The sequence below is a fragment of the Eumetopias jubatus genome, unplaced genomic scaffold (genome assembly GCF_037043125.1).
Source record: "Eumetopias jubatus isolate StellerSeaLion01/CBP00866 unplaced genomic scaffold, mEumJub1_p1.0 scaffold_7, whole genome shotgun sequence".
NCBI classification, from domain to species: Eukaryota; Metazoa; Chordata; class Mammalia; order Carnivora; family Otariidae; genus Eumetopias; species Eumetopias jubatus.
This window is the reverse complement of record NW_028274813.1, coordinates 26,270,326-26,288,356: the sequence shown is the minus strand read 5'-3', so window position 1 is coordinate 26,288,356 and position 18,031 is coordinate 26,270,326. Positions and strand designations below refer to the sequence as shown.

General features: G+C 37.0%; 1 protein-coding gene across 13 annotated transcripts in view; it reads left to right on the top strand.

Moving 5' to 3' along the window:
• TTLL5 (tubulin tyrosine ligase like 5) overlaps window positions 1-18,031 on the top strand; it is a 273,355-nt gene that overhangs the window by 107,795 nt on the left and 147,529 nt on the right. For 8 of the 13 annotated variants that reach the window (XR_003607888.2, XM_028096103.2, XM_028096363.2 and 5 more), the window contains 4 exons: window positions 2,220-2,347; window positions 5,164-5,247; window positions 5,845-6,246; window positions 14,490-14,677. Coding sequence is in view for 12 of the 13 variants with exons in the window: in XM_028096103.2 (XP_027951904.1) it covers window positions 2,220-2,347; window positions 5,164-5,247; window positions 5,845-6,246; window positions 14,490-14,677 (802 nt within the window). In the remaining variant the exon portion in view is untranslated. Of the gene's footprint in view, window positions 1-2,219; window positions 2,348-5,163; window positions 5,248-5,844; window positions 6,247-14,489; window positions 14,678-15,171; window positions 15,375-18,031 lie in introns of those variants that run through there. The other 5 variants (XM_088024506.1, XM_028096264.2, XM_028096494.2 and 2 more) reach the window with 4 other exon arrangements.

Here is an 18,031-nt window from a genome sequence, read left to right as displayed (position 1 = left end):
AATTGGCAGTTTCTCAGCACTGTGAGGGTTACGCCTAATTTATATAAAATAGAACAAGTCCTTCATGTGTAGAGTTAGCCTTTAAGGATTGAAAATTTCAGCATTCAGCTCTATCTTGATATAAATCAGTCAGACCATTTTGTCCATTGACGATATGTTTCCAAAGGAAGAGGTAACAAAGGCATTTCATTTAAAATTTTGTAAGACTCACACTGGAGGGCCTTTTTCTAAAACAGAGAGTCATACAAAACGGCTCAAAGGATAAAACATCTGTATCACCCCATTAATTAGTCTTCAACCATCAAAGTCACTGTGGGGAGAAAAGCAGGAGAAAATCGATTCTCTGTTGGTTTATGAAGTTTAAATCAGGTGGTGAGTTATCAGTCACCAAGATAATATGATCTGTGTTTAAGACCTTGTACAGACCTAAGGATACCCTCACTATCATGAGCTTAAAAACTCACAGCAAACAAAGACATCATTTTGTAGGAGTTTATAATCGTGTAATGTTACTTTGTTAACATTCTTGGGTCTTGAGTTATATGATTGATAATTCAGGTATAGAAGCAAAACAAGAAATGGTTTCTCATATCAACATTATAAAAATCGGAAAGAAAAACTAGAGTATGTTCAGAAAATCACTCTACTTTAAAAGTTAAAAGATTAATATTCCATTCCTCCTAGGGATCTTCAAGATCCATAAAATATAAAAAAAGAAAAGAAAAGCCAATTTTTTGAAAACTGGTGTGTATTCCCTTACCAGGACTAACTGGATGCTAAAAATGAATTACATGTACTAAGACAAATGATACAGAGTTGGAGATAAAATATGCTGGAATGTATTTATTACTGTTGTACATTAAGTGTTGATTGTTGGAAATTTTCTGCTAGCATCGGCTCGTTTATTACATGTGGGGTGGTACCTGGATACCTCCATCGAGGTTGGTAAATGCAGATCCCTGCAGGAGTCAGGCAAGGAAACACAGATTATGAAGTGGGCAAAGATTAAGAGAAGAGGCGTCAAGCAGTTTGTATTTTGACCAACCTTAACCTTAACCTTTCCCTTTCCCTTTCTGTGAAGGGCCAAGTAAAACACACAGACAGGCAGAGGCAATCACCCATTTGTAATCTCAGCTGCACGTGGATCTTTAATAGTTACTTGAGGTACTTTGTGGCATTTGGCTACTCTGGAGACTGTGGGGTTTACCCTGAGATTCATAGAAACGGTTTCCTAGGTTGTCATCACAGTATATTCTGAAGATGGGATATAGGTTTTTTGTGATAACGCAGGAATACTTTGCCTATTTAAAGGCCGCTCATCTGGAATACAGCCTGGCTCCAGGAAAAAAAAAATGCAGAAGGCCATTGAGAACCTCCCATAGGTGTTGAAAAATCCATGCATAATATGTTTACTGTAAGAATCCCGTGGGCCCTCATCAGATTCCTTATACTTTCCATTTTGTGGATGTTCATAAAGTACATATAATTTTAATATCTGAAATGACCTAGAACCATCTCGTTCCCTCTCCTTCATTGAATAGATGGTTAGGGAACTCTTCATATAGTTATGCTGGTACGTTTCCTTATTTCTGACATAGGGAATTAAAATGACAAGGGTCTTCTTTAATGAACACACTTCAGTTATCTGGAAGTGGGGGGCAAACAGTGAAGGGCCAGATAATAAATATTTCAGACTTTTGTAGGATACCTTTGATCTTCATAGCATATTCTTCTCTAAAAAGATAAAAGCCATTTTTAGCAGGGAGCCATACAAGAATATGTTGCTCATCAGCTTGTCAGTTTTGACCCCATAAAGTTTGTAGTTTGTTGACCCCTGATATAGAACATGGCTATCCAATAGAACTTTCTGTGTTGTAGCCACTGAGTACATGAAATGTGGCTAGTCTAACTGAGAAGAATCTTTAAGTGTATTTAATTTTAATTCATTTAAACTGAAATCATCATATATGCCTTCTGGCTACTGTATTGGACAGTGCATCTCGAATACTCACTTTGGGATGAAGAAAGCCTTATCATGCTTTACTTTTTTTAGACTGCTTTGTTTGTATTCCTATTTAACCATCTATTAATAGGGAGTTTTCAGCTTGTACTTTTCATTTTCCCCTTCTCCAGCTGACTCCATTTCCAGAATAAAATTTGGTGGAAAGATTTTCCAGAACAGCTTCCTGTTCTGACCATACTCTCTCTCCTCGTTTCAGTGAGGCTGAACTGGAGGAGGTGTTGACTTTTTATACTCAAAAAAACAAGTCTGCAAGTGTCTTCCTGGGGACTCACTCAAAAAGTTCTAAAAACAGCAACAGTTATTCTGATAGCGGGGCAAAGGGTGGTAAGTATGATGGTTTATTAATGAAAAATAAGAAGAACAAGTGAAAAAATGAGACATGCCAAAGAGAGCCAAGAATCATGTGCTGTGTAAGCACTAACAGACTCCAAGATGGTGAAGTATTGCAGTGTGGGGGTCGGGGCTGAGGAGGCATTCCATTTTTGTCCTCAGAACAAGAGGGACATGGTCTGATTTTTTTTTTTTTTTCACGAAAATTAACAGCAGAGAGCTTTTCAAGACAAGCTAATAATGGCTAACATTAAAGGGATTGCTTATATTACTATAATCTGCTGGATGTGATCTAACTTTTTTACTTTTAAAAACCATATGGAGTGGGTGCTATTATTCAACTTCTTTATACAGATGAGAAAACAGAAGCTGAAAGAGACTGAGTAACTTGCTCAAGGATCCCCTCCACGGTGCAGTGGGATGGGAATTTGAACCTTCGTCTGCCCGACTCAAAGCTTATGCTCTTAATCTGGGCTCTTCTGCCTTTCCTAATAGTTATTTCCCATGCTTTTTAAGTTTTTTGCTTCCTCTGGCTTAGCAGCATTGGCATTTGGGGTAGAAGAATTATTTGTTGCGTGGGACTCTTCCATACCTGGTGGGATATCTAATATCCTTAGTCCCACACCCTAAATGCCTTTAGCTTTCTTCAGTCACTGTGATAGCCCAGAATGTTCCCACGCATTTCTAAAAGAGCTCACTACGGGGGAACTCTGTGATTGGGGATTTTGGAATTAATGTGGACCGAACTTTCTAGCTCATGTCATATGATCAAAAAATAGCAGTGATGTTCTGTTATAAACAAAGCTTTGTGCCTTAAAGTAAGATTCGTTTAAAATCTAGATGGGAAGTGTTAAGACATAGGAAATCTACACGAATTCTGTCAGTATGCTAAGCACTAAATTCAAAGACGGAGACTCGTTCCCTGCTGTTAAGACTACCATAGTCTAATGTGGAAATAGCGAGGATAATTGGTCATTTAAAATGTGGAGTGAGGGTTCGGCTCAGGTCATGATCCTGGAGTCCCAGGATCGAGTCCCGCATCGGGCTCCCTGCTCGGCAGGGAGTCTGCTTCTCCCTCTGACCCTACCCCCTCTCATGAGCTCTCTCTCTCATTCTTTCTCTCAAATAAATAAATAAAATCTTTAAAAAAAAAATAAAAATAAAAAAATGTGGAGTGAGGGTTCCAAAGAAACAGTGTTAATGTTTTAAAAACTGTTTTGATTCAGAGGCTAGTCTACACAAGCCTATTTATATTGAGCTCACTGTGTAATCGAACGATATTTCTAGAAGTCCCCAGCTCAGCCTTCTTCTCGGAGTTGTCCTAGCTTATCTGAGTTCTGAAGTTAGTTGATTCATCTGTTTATTCATTCCTTCTACACATTTTTCCTGAGCACCTGTTGTGTGTCAGACATTGTGATGGTTGCTAGGTATACAGTGACCAGGGCTGTCCTAGGACCTTGACTTCATAAGGTTTATTGTCTAGTAGATAGAATTAGGTGAGTAAATGTGGGAAGAAGGTTGGTGGAAGCTTTGAAAAGCTCCTTTCACAGTGTTGAGGAAGAGAGGCTAAAGAGTTCTTATAGTGAGGTTGGGGTAGAGAAAAGCACGTTAACCTAGAGAAGTGAGGGCCTACATTGGCGTTCAGATAAGTAACTTCTCCCCGGGGGAAGCCCTGACAGTATGTCCTGACAGCATCTGTCTGTACAAATGGGTCCCTGAAAATTCTGGGGTTCATGTGTTAAGGATGACCTCTACGTAAGAACATCTATACCTATCTAGACCTAACAAGAATAACTAGAGAGGCAGTTGGAAGGCCCCAATCAAGGAAACAACATTTTGATATCTGATAGTATCTGGACTGAATTCAAACATGAGCAAACACATGTGTGACAGTTACCACCACTGCTGGTGGTGATGGACAGAAAATAATTCCTATATCCTTATTTCATTCTGAAAGATGATATGTAAAATGGCCTTTCTTAAGTTTTTATATGAACTAGCCCTGAAAAAGATTTTGGAATATTTCTGCAAGTACATGATTAGCCCTGGCTGTCCTGTTTCAAAATCTTGTGGTAGGAAAAAAACTAGTTTATTAGAGTGGAATTTATTTTATTAGAGTGATTTTGTCATGAATATACTGATCACCCTATCGCAAGTAAACTCACTCAGCTTGCTCAAGTAAAACCAAGAAGTTTACTTGAGGATACAGAGCCGCACTGCGTGTGCAGCCTGCTTAAGATTCTCTCTCTCTCTCTCTGCCCCTCTCCCCCCACCATTCTCATAAATAAATAAATAAATAAAAGCAAGAAAGCTAGATACAGAGTTACTGTAGTATCCAGGTACCTTGGCAACAAATATTGGGGCTGTTCTTTCTATCTCTTGGTTGTTGCACTGCTCCACGTGTATTATGATTTCTTTGCTCCAGTGGGTACCACCAACAAGCTTGGTTTCTTAGTTTCCCTAGTTTGAATTCTTGGTAGAGGCATCTGACTGCCCTTACTTATTATTATTTATTATTTTTTTCTTTTCCAGGCATGTCCTAGCTTGTTGCCATCCATGGATGGCTGTCCTGGGTTTAAGTATTTTCCCTGGTTCAGTTAGCTGGAGCTGGGGTTGGGGATGGTTGGGAATCTTTTGGTTGATTGCCCACTCAACAGGGCTGTGGATGTGGCCAGCCTTGGGAAAGTGTGGTGGGGTATGCAATGTTCCTGGGGTTAATTATGAGTTGTGTTATATTTTGGAAACAAAATTATATGTAGAGCATTTGATTAGCAGGAGAGCCTCAGCTCAGTATTTATTTTCTGTTTCAGATCACCCTGAGACGATGGAGGAAGTGAAAATAAAGCAGCCCAAACAGCAGCAGGCCACAGAAATTCACTGTGATAAATTATCTCGTGAGTGACTTCAAACCTACATAGATTTGCCGCTCTCTGATAAATCCCTAAAAGGGGAGAAAAAAAGTCATCGGATAGTAAATGATTCTAAAGTGTAAGGCATTACCCCAAAGAAGTTCCTTTTCTTTGTTCTTTCTCTTCCCTTAGAATTTCCTTCTATTTACTGATAACCTATTTTCCTTCTGAGGAATTTTTCATTTTCTTAATATTTAGAAATTCTGAGCACTTTTTCCCCCCCAGAAGGATGAAAAGCAGAGGGAGAGCAGTTAGCTGTCACTACCAGAAACTTTTGTCCTAACGCCCTCACATTTGTAAAATGCCTGCTCTGGTTGATGGAGGTAGTCTCAACTCCAGCTTTTAGAAATTCTAGGACTACAAATGAACTGTTTCTTTTGCCAGGTTGTCTTGGTAGGCATAATTCGTTAAGTTCATGATGAACACTCATTAAAGTCTCTGTCTTTCATGATTTCTGTTTCGTGCTAAGATTATTTCGATGTTTAAAAATGTTTACTTTATGTTTTATAGAGATTATATGTCAGTTTTTCCTAAAATGATCTGTTTTATTTTGTTTTATTTTGTTTGTTTTTGTTTTAATAGGATTTACCACTTCAGCAGACAAAGAGGCTAAATTAGTCTATACAGATTCTTCCTCCGCTTCTTTCTCTGGTCCTGTTGTTACTCTTCTGCAGAAAATTCCCAGTACCCACTTGTCATCTATTATTACAACCTCTGACCTCTCACCAGGGCCCGGCCACCATTCTTCTTTCTCTCAGATTCCTCCAGCTATCCCCAGCATGTCTCACCAGCCAACAGGTTTACTGAGCACAGCCCCTGACAGTGCCTCTCCCTCCATACTTCCTGGGACACAGAACGCACCAAGCCCTGCTGGTCTGCCGCGCTGTCGATCAGGCAGTTACACCATTGGCCCCTTTTCCTCTTTCCAAAGTGCTGCCCACATCTATAGCCAGAAACTGTCTCGTCCCTCTTCAGCAAAGGCAGGTGAGTGTGAGAAAATGGAAGGCAGCCTGCAATGTCAGCTTCTCCCCAGCCCCCATAAAAGAAAAAAAAAAAAAAAGATGCCATCTCTTCCATTTTGCCCTTTCTTTTGAAAGGTAAAGGGACACATGCATTGTTCTGATGAGACTGAGGAAGAGTCTTGCATTTGGTCCAGTAGCATTCATCCATTAGTACAAAATGAATCAGGGCTTCTTTGAGATGCTGGATAAAGGATGAATGAGACCATTCTATTTAGTAGGAGCTTATAGTCTAGTCAGGAGATTTTCCATCACAGATCATCATAGACCTACGAGTGTGCTATATACATTCTTTCTGATCCAAATAGTTATTTTTCAGTGTACTTAAAGTCAAGTATGACCTGAATAAATAACCAAAGAATTCTTAAAATAAGGTATCTAACTTTAAATGAAGTAGGTAGACCCATATTATCAGTGAAGTTTTTTTCCCCCATTTTTAATAACAGTTTTATGGAGATACAATTCATATACTGTGAAATTCACCACTTTAAAGTGTGCAATTCAGTGGTTTCTAGTATATTCACTAGTTGTGCAACCAACACCACTATCTCTTATTTTAGAACATTTTCTTTATGCCCGAAGAAACCGCATACCTATTTGTAGTCACTGTCTGTTTCCTCCTTCCCCCAGCCCTGGCAACCACTAAACTACTTCCTGTCTGTATAGACTTGCCTATTCTGGACATTTTATGTAAGTGGAATCATGGAACTAGTGGCGTTTTGTGAATGACTTATTTCACTTAGCACAGTGTCTTTAAGGGTCATTTATGTTGGGGCGCCTGGGTGGCTCCGTTGGTTAAGCGACTGCCTTCGGCTCAGGTCATGATCCTGGAGTCCCGGGATTGAGTCCCGCATCGGGCTCCCTGCTCAGCGGGGAGTCGGCTTCTCCCTCTGACCCTCCCCCCTCTCATGTGCTCTCTCTCTCATTCTCTCTCTTTCAAATAAATAAATAAAATCTTTAAAAAAAAAGGGCCATTTATGTTCTGGCATGTATCAGTATTTCATTCCTTTGTATGGGTGAACCTTTGTATGGCTGAAGAGTATTCTTTGGATGGATATACCATACTTTGTTTATCCATTTATCAGTTGATGGACATCTGGGTTGTTTTCACTCTGAGGCTATTATGAATATTGCTGCTATTAATGTTAGTGTACAAGTGTTTGTGTGGACCAATGTTCTCATTTCTCTTGGGTGTATACATAGGAGTGGAATCACTGGATCATATGGTAACTTCATGCCTTTTTTTTGAGTAACTTCCAAACTGTTTTCAAAGTAACTATATCATTTTGCTTCCAGCAATGTGTGAAGGTTCCAGTTTTTCCACATCCTTGCCAGCCAACACTTAGTATTATCTGTCTTTCTGATTTTACTTATTCTAGTGGTTTGGAAGTAGTGTCTCATTTTTGTGGTTATCATTTGCATTTCCCTAATGACTAATGATGTTGAACATCTTTTCATGTGCTTTTTGGCCATCAGTATGCCTTCTTTGGATAAATATTTATTCAAATCCTTTGCCTATTTTTAAATTGAGATATTTATTTTTTATTGTTATGTTCTTTATGTAGTCTGGATACAAGTCCCTTGTCAGATACGTGATTTTGAAATATTTTCCCCCCTTCCGTTGGTCATCATTTCATGTTTTTGAAGCACAAAAGCTTTTAATTTTGATGACATCCAATTTATCTGTTTTTCTTTTGCGCTTATGTTTTTGGTATCATATCTGAAAAATTATTGCCTAATCCAAGGTAACAAAAATTTATATGCATGTTTTTTTCTAAGAATTTTATAGTTTAGGCTCTTTCATTTAGGTCTTTTATCCATTTTGAATTTTTTATCCATTTTGTGTAGGATGTGGCATAAGGGCCTAACTTCATTCTTTTGCATGTGTATATTCAGTTGTCCCAGCACCATTTGTTGAAACAGAGTATTATTTCCCTGTTGAATTGTCTTGGCATTCTTGTCAAAAATCATTTAATCATAAATGTAAGGGTTTATTCTGGAGTCTCATTTTTGTTCCACTGATTAACAGATATGTTTAGCCTTATGCCTATACTACATTGTCTTGAGTATTGTAGAATTATAGTAGGTTTTGAAGTCACCAAGAGTGATTCTTCCACTTTCATTCCTTTTTTCCATATTGTTTAGACTATTCTGGATCCCTTGCATTTTCATATGAACTTTAGGATGAGCTTGTCAATTTCTGCAGAAATAGACAGATGGGATTTGGATAGGATTGTGTTGAATCTGTAGATTAGTTTGGTAAATACCTTACCATTGGTCAGGTTTTTAAACAGTTTAGTAATATCCATGTTAAGATGAGTTACAGCTAAGCTATGTTTTGGAAATAGTCAATTTATATTTCTTAATTAGTATCTGATTTCAAATGAAATGAATATTATAATATGCAGCTTGAATCAGAGATATTAAATGTATACTTTAATAAGTCATAACTATGAATATGGGCATGTATGTGTGTGCTAATTCTGAGTGGTTATTCTTGTGATTTAATCTTCTAAGATCGATAGTAATAATAATCAATAATGTTCTGGTTTAAACTGTTTTCTCCCGTTTGAGAGAAATTCAGTAAGATCAATGTCTCTAATACCCTGTGTTAATCAAAACTTTCTTTAAAAAACTTTCATTTTTCACACTTTTCCCAGAGAGGGATAGGGAACAAAAGGAGCTAGTCAGTTCCAAAATATTTTTAAATTTCTGTTGTGATTTATCCTTTGACCCATGGATTGTTTATAAGTATATTGTTTAATTTTCAGATAGTTGGCATTCTCTACTTCTTGTAATTGTCTATTTCGCTTATTTCCATGGTGGTCAGAGAACACATTGTGAACGGCTTAAACAGTAGTATACAACAGTATAATAAATGACAATAATAGCCTGCAAGTAATTTGAGTTGAATTTTTCTGTGGTTATTGAATAGTTTGAGAGTGAGTGTAGGATATGATTTAACTTCAGACTTTTTTTTTTTTTAAAGATTTTATTTATTTGAGAGAGAGAGAATGAGAGACAGAGAGCATGAGAGGGAGGAGGGTCAGAAGGAAAAGCAGACTCCCTGCTGAGCAGGGAGCCCAATGCGGGGCTCGATCCCGGGACTCCAGGATCATGACCTGAGCCGAAGGCAGTCACTTAACTAACTGAGCCACCCAGGTGCCCCTTAACTTCAGACTTTTTAAAGATAAATACACAGTATGAAATTTTAAAGGTCCCCACCAAAAGAGTAAAAATGTGGAAATTCTAAATCTTTGGGAAGAAGAAAAATGGATTGAGCAGGAAGCTTAGAAAAAGCAAGAGAAATGAAACTTAAAAGATAGCAAACCAAGTCTCAATGTCAAAGAATAAAATAAATATAAATGGGTTGAACTTGTTAGAAGAGTGTCAGGTTGAATTTTTTAAAAAATCCAACTGTGTGCTGTTTACCAGAGAGAGATACACCTAAAGAGATGAACAAGGAGTGGTTGAAAATAAAAGGAGAGAGAAAGAAATGCCAGGTAAATACCAACCAGAAGGAACATGGTCTAGCTATATTAACATATGCTAAAATAGACTTTCAGATACAAAATTTTCTTACAGATACAGACAGTAATTACATAAGACAAAAGGTAAAGGTTTAGTTTGGCAGAAAGATAAAACAGTTCTCAGTGCACCTAATAAAAATAACCTCCAAATATATAAAACAAAGATTGATACAAGTACATGAGGAGTCTATAAATCCACTGTCTTAGTGGGAGATTTCTACATACTTATATCAGGTACCAATAGACTAAACAGATTGCTTTAAGTCAGCAAAGATAAAGAGGATTTAACAAGTTGGTAAGCTTTATCAGTTGATCATGCATAGAACTGTGTACCCAATAATTAGAGAAAACACCTTCTTAGGCATTCATAATATATTCATAAAACCAGTCATGTCCTACATCATAAAATAAGACAAATTTCACAGAATTGGCATCATATAGGCACATTCTCTGTCTACACTGCAATTAAATTGAATGGCAATAACAAAAAGTTACAGCATATAACAAATCCTCATGAATTTCAGGATTGAAAAGAGTCAAATACTGGGTGTTGTATGGAGGTGTTGAATCACTATATTGTATACCTGAAACTAATATTACAATGTATGTTAACTCCCTGGAATTTAAATTAAAACCTAAAAAAATAAAAAGAGTCAAGGAAGAACTCATAATGGAAATAAATGTAAAAGTATTAGAATGAAATGATAATGAGACAACTGTGGGTCCAAGCATATGGAGAGCAATGAAAGGCAGTATATGGAGGGAAATTTACTGCCTTAAAAACTTTCATTTGAAAGGAAGAAAGGCTGAAGATTAATTTCTAAGTATTTAATTTCAGACATTAGAGAAACAAAACATCATAAATTCTAAATAAAGAAAAAAATAATAAAGATAAGGGCAGAAAAATCAGCGAATTCAGAAATAAAGTACACTAGAGAATATCAAAGCCAAAAGTTCTTTGAAAACCCTAATAAGATGGACAAACCTTTGGTGAGACTGATCAAGAAGAGAGAAGACATGGAGAAATAATATGGGGGTGGGGATGGAACACCTATAGAACATATAAATATTGCATAGGTGACGCAAAGAATTGTTAACCGTTTTTTTCCAATAAAACTGAAAACTTACAAAATGGACCAATACGAAAGTGTAACTTAAATAAAATTGACTCCAGAAGATGAAAGCCTCAACAGTCCTGTATTAAGATAATTGAAACAATAGTTAAAAATCTCACAAGATTTGAGGGCCACATAATTTTATAAGTAAGTTCTAACAATCTTTCAAGGGGCAGATAATTCCAATCTTAAACTCTTCTCGAGAATGGGAAAAGAAACAATAATCATCTCATTTTGAACACCTAGTTTAATCTTAATAACAAAACCAGTTGAGGATAGTATTAGGGCTTCATTTATGAACATAAATGCAAAAATTCTAATCAAAATATAAGCCAGCCAAATCTAGCAACATATGAAAGAGATAGGACACCATAAACAAGTTTATCCTAGGAACACAGGAGGGCTTAACAGTAGAAAATGTGTAAACAACATTTGCCACATCAACAAACTAAAGGAGAAGAACCGTATTCATCTTAGTAGATGCAGAAAAAGAATTTGATAAAATTCCACACTCATTCATGATAAAGCTCTCAGCATAATAAGAAGAGAAGGAAACTCTTCTTGAGCTGAAAAAGGCTATCTGCCAAAATCCTACATGAGGTATCAGTGTAAATGGGGAAATGTTGAAAGAATTTTTTTTAACATTAAGAGCCATAAAAGGATGCTCACCAGTATTGCTTCTATTTAATGTTTTACCAGAACCAGCATAGTAAGACAAAAGAAATTAAAAGCATAAGGATCAAAAAGGAGGAAATAAAATTTATTTGCAGATAATACATTGCATAGAAAACTGAAAGTAATCTACAGATACATTTTAGAAATAATTATTTTAGCAGTATAGATGGCTATAAGATCAATATTAAAAATCAGCTTTTTCTGTATATTAGCAACAAAGAGCAATTTTTTTGTAGTGTGGTTAAATATATATAAAATTTACCATTTTAACTTTTTAAGTTTTTTATATTTCTTTTAAGTATGCTTAATTTCTTTTTTTATTATGTTTTTAAGTTTACAGTTTAGTTGCACTAAGTACATTCACATTGTTGTATAATAGTCACCACCAAGAAAAAAATAAATTTAGGAATAAAATTTAGGGATAAATTTAGGAAAGAAAGGAAATTTTATAAGGCTTTTTGAGGGACATTAGAGAAAACCTAAATAAAATAGATTAAATAGCTTAAATCAATAGCATAAGTATAAATAAATAAGCATAAATAAATAGCATAAATCAATAAGAAAAAACCCAATAGAGAAATGATCAGTGGTATCAGAAAAGAGGTAACACATGCTCAGCATCATGATTAAATAGCTTATATGCATGGATGGAAAGAATCAGTGTCCTAAATGTTTCAGTTCTCATCACACTGATCCCTAGATTCAATACAATTCCAACCAGAACCTCAATAGGTCTGTTGTTACACTTGGCAAGCGCATTCTAAATGGCCAAGAATAGTGAGAACCTACAAAAGGACAAAAGTAAAGTGGAGGAACAACAACAACAAAAAAGATATGATAACTAAGTGTGGTATTTATTATAGACAAATGGACCAATGGAAAAGAACAGGAAGTTAGAGACACACAGATAGATGGAACTTTGATACATATCCAGGATGGCATTGTGCATAGTGGAAAAGGAGGGGTTTCTCAATACACGGTACTGGGACGATTAGTTAATAATACAGAGAAAAAAAAATGAAACTAGGTCACTGACTTACACTATGTATAAAATTAATTTCTGATGCAAAACTTAAAACTTCTGGGATAAAGTAGGGGCATCTGGTTGGCTCCGTTGGTTAAGCATCTGACTCTTGATTTAGGCCCAGTTCATGATATTGAGCCCTACATGGGGCTCTGCACTCAGCAGGGAGTCCTATGTGAGATTCTCTCCCGCCCCTGCCCCCCCCATGCTTGGGTGTGTGCACATGTGCTCTCTTTCTCTCTAAAATAAATAAATCTTTAATAAACACTTCTGGGATCAAATAAACAAGAATCTTTAAGATCGCATGGTATGGAGCCAGTGAAACACAAAAGCAAAACTCCCATAAATCAATAAGAAAAAACCCAATAGAAAAATGATCAGTGGTATCAGAAAAGAGGTAACACATGCTCAGCATCATGATTAATCAGTGAATGTAAATGGAGACTACAATGAGATTTTTACGCCCTTAGATGTGAGAAAAATTAAGATACTTAACACTAAGTGTTGGAGGGGATGTCGATCAGTAGGAACTCTCATATTTTGTGTGTGGGAGTGTAAAAAAATGCCACCTTGGTATTATCACATAAATTTGAAGATTAACCAACTCTGGAGTTCAACAATCCCATTCTTGGGCTTATACACAAGAGAGGTTCTTGCACATGTGCACCCCAGGAGATGTTCAAGAGTGTTCACGGCTGCACTGTTTATAATAGCAATAAGCTTGAAATAACTAAACTGAAATATCCATTGATGGGGGAAGAGAAAAATAATTTGTAGTGTATTTGCAAAATGGAATACCAAGCAGCAGATAAATTCATGCACTTGAAGCTATGCTTAGCAAGGATGAATCTTGAAAGTATGGTATTGAGTGACAAGAAGAAATCTCAGGAACCTACTACAGTAAGATACTACTTTTGTGCAGCTCAAAACCAAGCAAAATTATCTAGTATTTTGTTTATGCATACCCACACAAATACGTTATTGACGATATTTTTAAAAAGGAAGGGAATGAATGATAAGGGGAAATAAGGGATGTCTCAAGAGGAGCACATAGTTGATGCATATGAATTGGTAATGTGGTTTTGATTTGGGTAGTAAGTTCACTGGTTCATTATAGTATTATTTATAACATACACACCTGTTATAAAATTTTCTATGTATCGCACAATAAACATGAAAGAGTTACTGATTTTTTTAAAGTGGTATCACCGGATTGTGTATACCAAATGATCACAGTTATATAAGCATTAATAAGACAGAAAGGAAACATGTTATAGTGTTTTCTGGGTTTAAAATTTTTTTTTTCAGTGAGATGTCTGACTTCCATCATAGAAAAAATATGAACCTTGATTTTATATTAAATAATTTCTTTTTGCCTGAATTTTAGTGCTCAAAAATAATAGAACTCTCCGATATTACAGTTGGAAGAAGAACATTTAAATCTGAAAGGAAGATGAGTCATTTCATCAATCTAAGATTATTGCTGTTTTTCTAATTAGGCTGTTTTGCTTTGATCTGTTTTCCCTTTTGAGCTTGGTAAGACGGATTGTGGCTTATTTGGCAGTAGATGCCATAGGCTCATTACAAGAAAAATAAGAATTATAATAAGTTTTAAAACTACACTTTTTTATTCATTAAAATTAGTAAATTCTACAAATTGTTGTTACCCACTGCATATGATGAAATTTTTGTGTACGTGAAGCTTTCATAGTAAACAAAAACATGTTAATAAATGCTTGTAACAAGTTGTCAGAGATCCCTGGGATTCAGTAAAGTATCTGTTGGCTGAGATTTCTCTGTCATCATCCGAAGTTTTTCAGGGCTTTTTTTCCTAAGTGGATAAAAACTTTTCTCTTTTTTTTAGCAGGTTCATGCCATCCGAACAAGCTGCACTCGGGAATGGCTAAACCACAAAGAGAGGGAGAGGATGGTTCTCCGTACAGCAGATGGTATAACCCAAGCATGGTCACGGCTGAGCTCCAGCGGCTGGCTGAGAAGAAGGCAGCCAGGCAGTATTCCCCATCTACCCACATCAGTCTCCTCGCCCAGCAGGTACGGACAGTTGCGGGACCAAAGAGCTCTTTGGTCCCAAGGATCTTACTAAGGACAGGGTAATCTGTCCTTCCCTGCCTTTGCTCATTTCCTGTATGCTGATGCTTGTTGAAGGAGTATTAGTTGGTGTGAGCTAAAGAAGGAGAGTGTTCCTCTTCATCTTTAAAGAAAATGAGCTTCTGTTACAGGTATTCCAAAGTTAAGTCGCTACTAACTCTGATGTATTTATTTCATGGATAAACAGACTTGAACATTCAGCTGTCAAATAGACTTTTAAAGGATCTTTAAAAATAACTTCTTTCTTTGGTAAAATTTTCCAGTGAGTTCGTCTTAGAAATCTTTTTACCAGAATGCCATAACATTACCATTTACTTTTTTTTTTCTTTTTTTTAAACTATACTCATCTCTTGCTCTCAGGACATTTTATGGCTACTGACTAGTAAAGCATTTCAATACACCTTTAGTCAACACATGTCATTCTCCCCATTTTACAGATGGGGGAAACTGAGGCTGAAAGAAGTGATATAATCAGCGTCATTCAGGAAGCTGGATACATGGAAATGGATACAGCAATTTTGACCTTAAGTTATAGATGTAATAACAAGCTTACAACACAATGAAGTTATATGAAACTTTCACAAGAATTTTGGGATTGTTTTTGCCCTCCTTGCTGATCATCCCCATGGTATTTAACTAGAAGTAGAAGCCCCTTTCCTTTATGCAAAATGGCATTGAAGTCCCCCAAAGAAATTATTATAATTTAACTCCACAGTTACATTTTGTTATATCTCTGGTGCATCAGAGTCTTAATTAGCGGCAACTCTGTAATGATAATCAAGTCTAGAAAAAAGCGAAGCTGAAAATTACTTCGAGCACGTGTTAAAAATAGGCAACACACTGCTCCCTGGTGGTGCCCTGCTTCTCTGTATAAAATTTAGAACCAAAATTAAAAGGAAGCTTTAGCTTTACTTCAGCCTCATCCCGGTGTGTGAGGCTGTAATGAATTTTCTTTTTCAAAGCCCTAATCGTTTGAAGGGAGGTGAGGATGGCTGATTTGAAATAGGAAGCAAAATATCTTATAAGGGCAGTTTTGAGACTTGAAGGGGGTGGGCGAGTTAAATTTTACAGATGGAGTGATAGGAAGAAGGTACTAGAATGTCACGACCATGGTAGAATGGGAAGGAATTTTGAAACGTGAAGTGGTTGTGAAGAAGGGAGAGGGTCAGTGATCCGCTACCCGTTTTTCACTAGGTCACTGACAAGAGTGTATGTTTCTAGCTTATAAATGAGCAGCTAGAAGCACCAAGACATTAGGAAATTTTCTTTGCAGTCATAGTAAAAAACATAGCCAATGTTAGTGTTTACATATTTTCAGCTTCTGTCATTTGGTAAGCTGCAAAGCTTGCAAAATGACAAGATTCTGATCCTGTGGGACTCCAGGGTGATTGTATCCTAATGGGAAAGTCGTTTCCTTCAGTCCATCTTTCTTGTCGAAGGAGAACTTCAGTGCCAGAGAATTAAAAGTCCATCAGACTCCTGTACGTAGGGATCTGAACTCGCCGTTAGATGTCAGTCTTAACTTTTAGAGTCTGGTAAAAGGGTGGCTGGTGCTTGGTACAGTACTGAGGGAGGGGCTGTGGTATGTAATAAGCAGAGTGGGGTGGTGGAAAGCGAGCTGGACTAGCCATCTGTAGATCTGTCTTCTGCCCCCACGGACCAGCTACATGATCTCGGACAGTTCACTCAACTTTCAGCCTCAGGGTTTTTGTTTGTTGATGGGGTAAATACAGTAGGCTCCTGAGGATAGTAAGCAAAAACTACTTTGTAAAGTCTAAATGCCATATATTTGGAAAATATTGGTATTTCAGCCATAAAATGCTTTCAGGAAGAAATTATTTCTAATTTGATTTGAAAAAGTCGTTTTTAGGTAAAATATAGTGTTACCAAAATGAACTTGGTTATTGAAAAGCTCAATTGTATGTTATCTGGCTCCTTCCCCTCGGAGCAAGTAATTCCTTAATTTGGAATTTGGAAAATTCTTTTATTCTTCTTCTAGTAAATAATAACCTGTTACAATGGCTTTGTATGTGCTCTGGCCCATGTGTTTGCTAGTGGGGGTGCAGACTCAAAGTGGGGCAGCTCTGCCCTTCTCTCTCAAGTTGGGCCGTGAAACCTTCAAGGCAGCTTCGTCAGAAGCAGCTTTGTGTTCAGTAATTACTTCAAATGCTTTTTAATTCCTCATACCTGTGATTATTTCCCTACTTCCAACTCCTATTTTGTGTTTGTGTCTGTCCTTCCTTCCTTCCATCCATCCATCCACCCATCCATCCTTTTAAATCCAGTAGGGTTAATGTTTCCTTCTCCTGCTTCCCTTTTTTTGTAAGATAATTCTGGATAAATTATTCATTCTATTGTTTTAATGTTTCTAATTGGTTGTTTTGTTTTGTCTTTACTAATTCCCTTCCTTCTGCTTTTGCTAGCTTTATTTTGTTTCCTCCCAGTCTCTTAAGTGGGATACTTAACTTTCATTCACTCTTGTCACTGTATTTAAAGCTACGAATTTTCCTCCCAGTATTGCTTTCATCATAGCCCATAAACTCTGATGTATCTTTACGTTGCTTCTCTGGGTAAGGTGTTAAGAGACCTGCCACTACATAAGGAACACAGATTTTTTAATGATTTGTGTTTTGGAAGATGAGTATAAAAAATTGAAATCCTTGGGTCCGTTTTTGAAAAATCATTTTATTTTGTCTATGATTTCAACTGCTTACCCCATTAAAGCTTTTAGTGGCATTTTTTTCATAAAACTTTTAATTCAAATGTGTTTTTTTAATTTATTCATTCAAAAACATTTTATTAAGCCCTTAGGAATGTTCCAGGCTCTGGTACTAAGCCATGGGGATGATATAAGACATAGTCCGTGGCATGAAATAACTCACAATCTGGTAAGGGTGACAGCCACATAAACACATGATAGTACTAGCATGGAATATGCACGAAAGAGATATTTCTAGGGAATAACAGAAGTATCAAAAGGGGTAATACCTAACCCAGCCTGTGTATGGGAGTGGGAAGGCCAGAGCAGCCTTCTTGGAAGAGATTCTCTCGACACTAAATCTGAAATGTAGGCAAGTGGATGGCAGGAGAAGGGTGAGAGCAAGGTCCAGGCTAACAGCTAGCCTGTGTGTGTGGTGGGGAAACAGTAGGCTGGTTAGTGGTATTGGAGGACAGGGACTCAGCAGAGAGCAGCTAGGATGGAAGCTGGAAGAGAAGACAAAGGCTGTTTAAGGAAAGCTTGCTCTGTGAAGGAACTCATCTTCATCCCGTAGATGACGGCGGGGTGGGGAGCGGGGC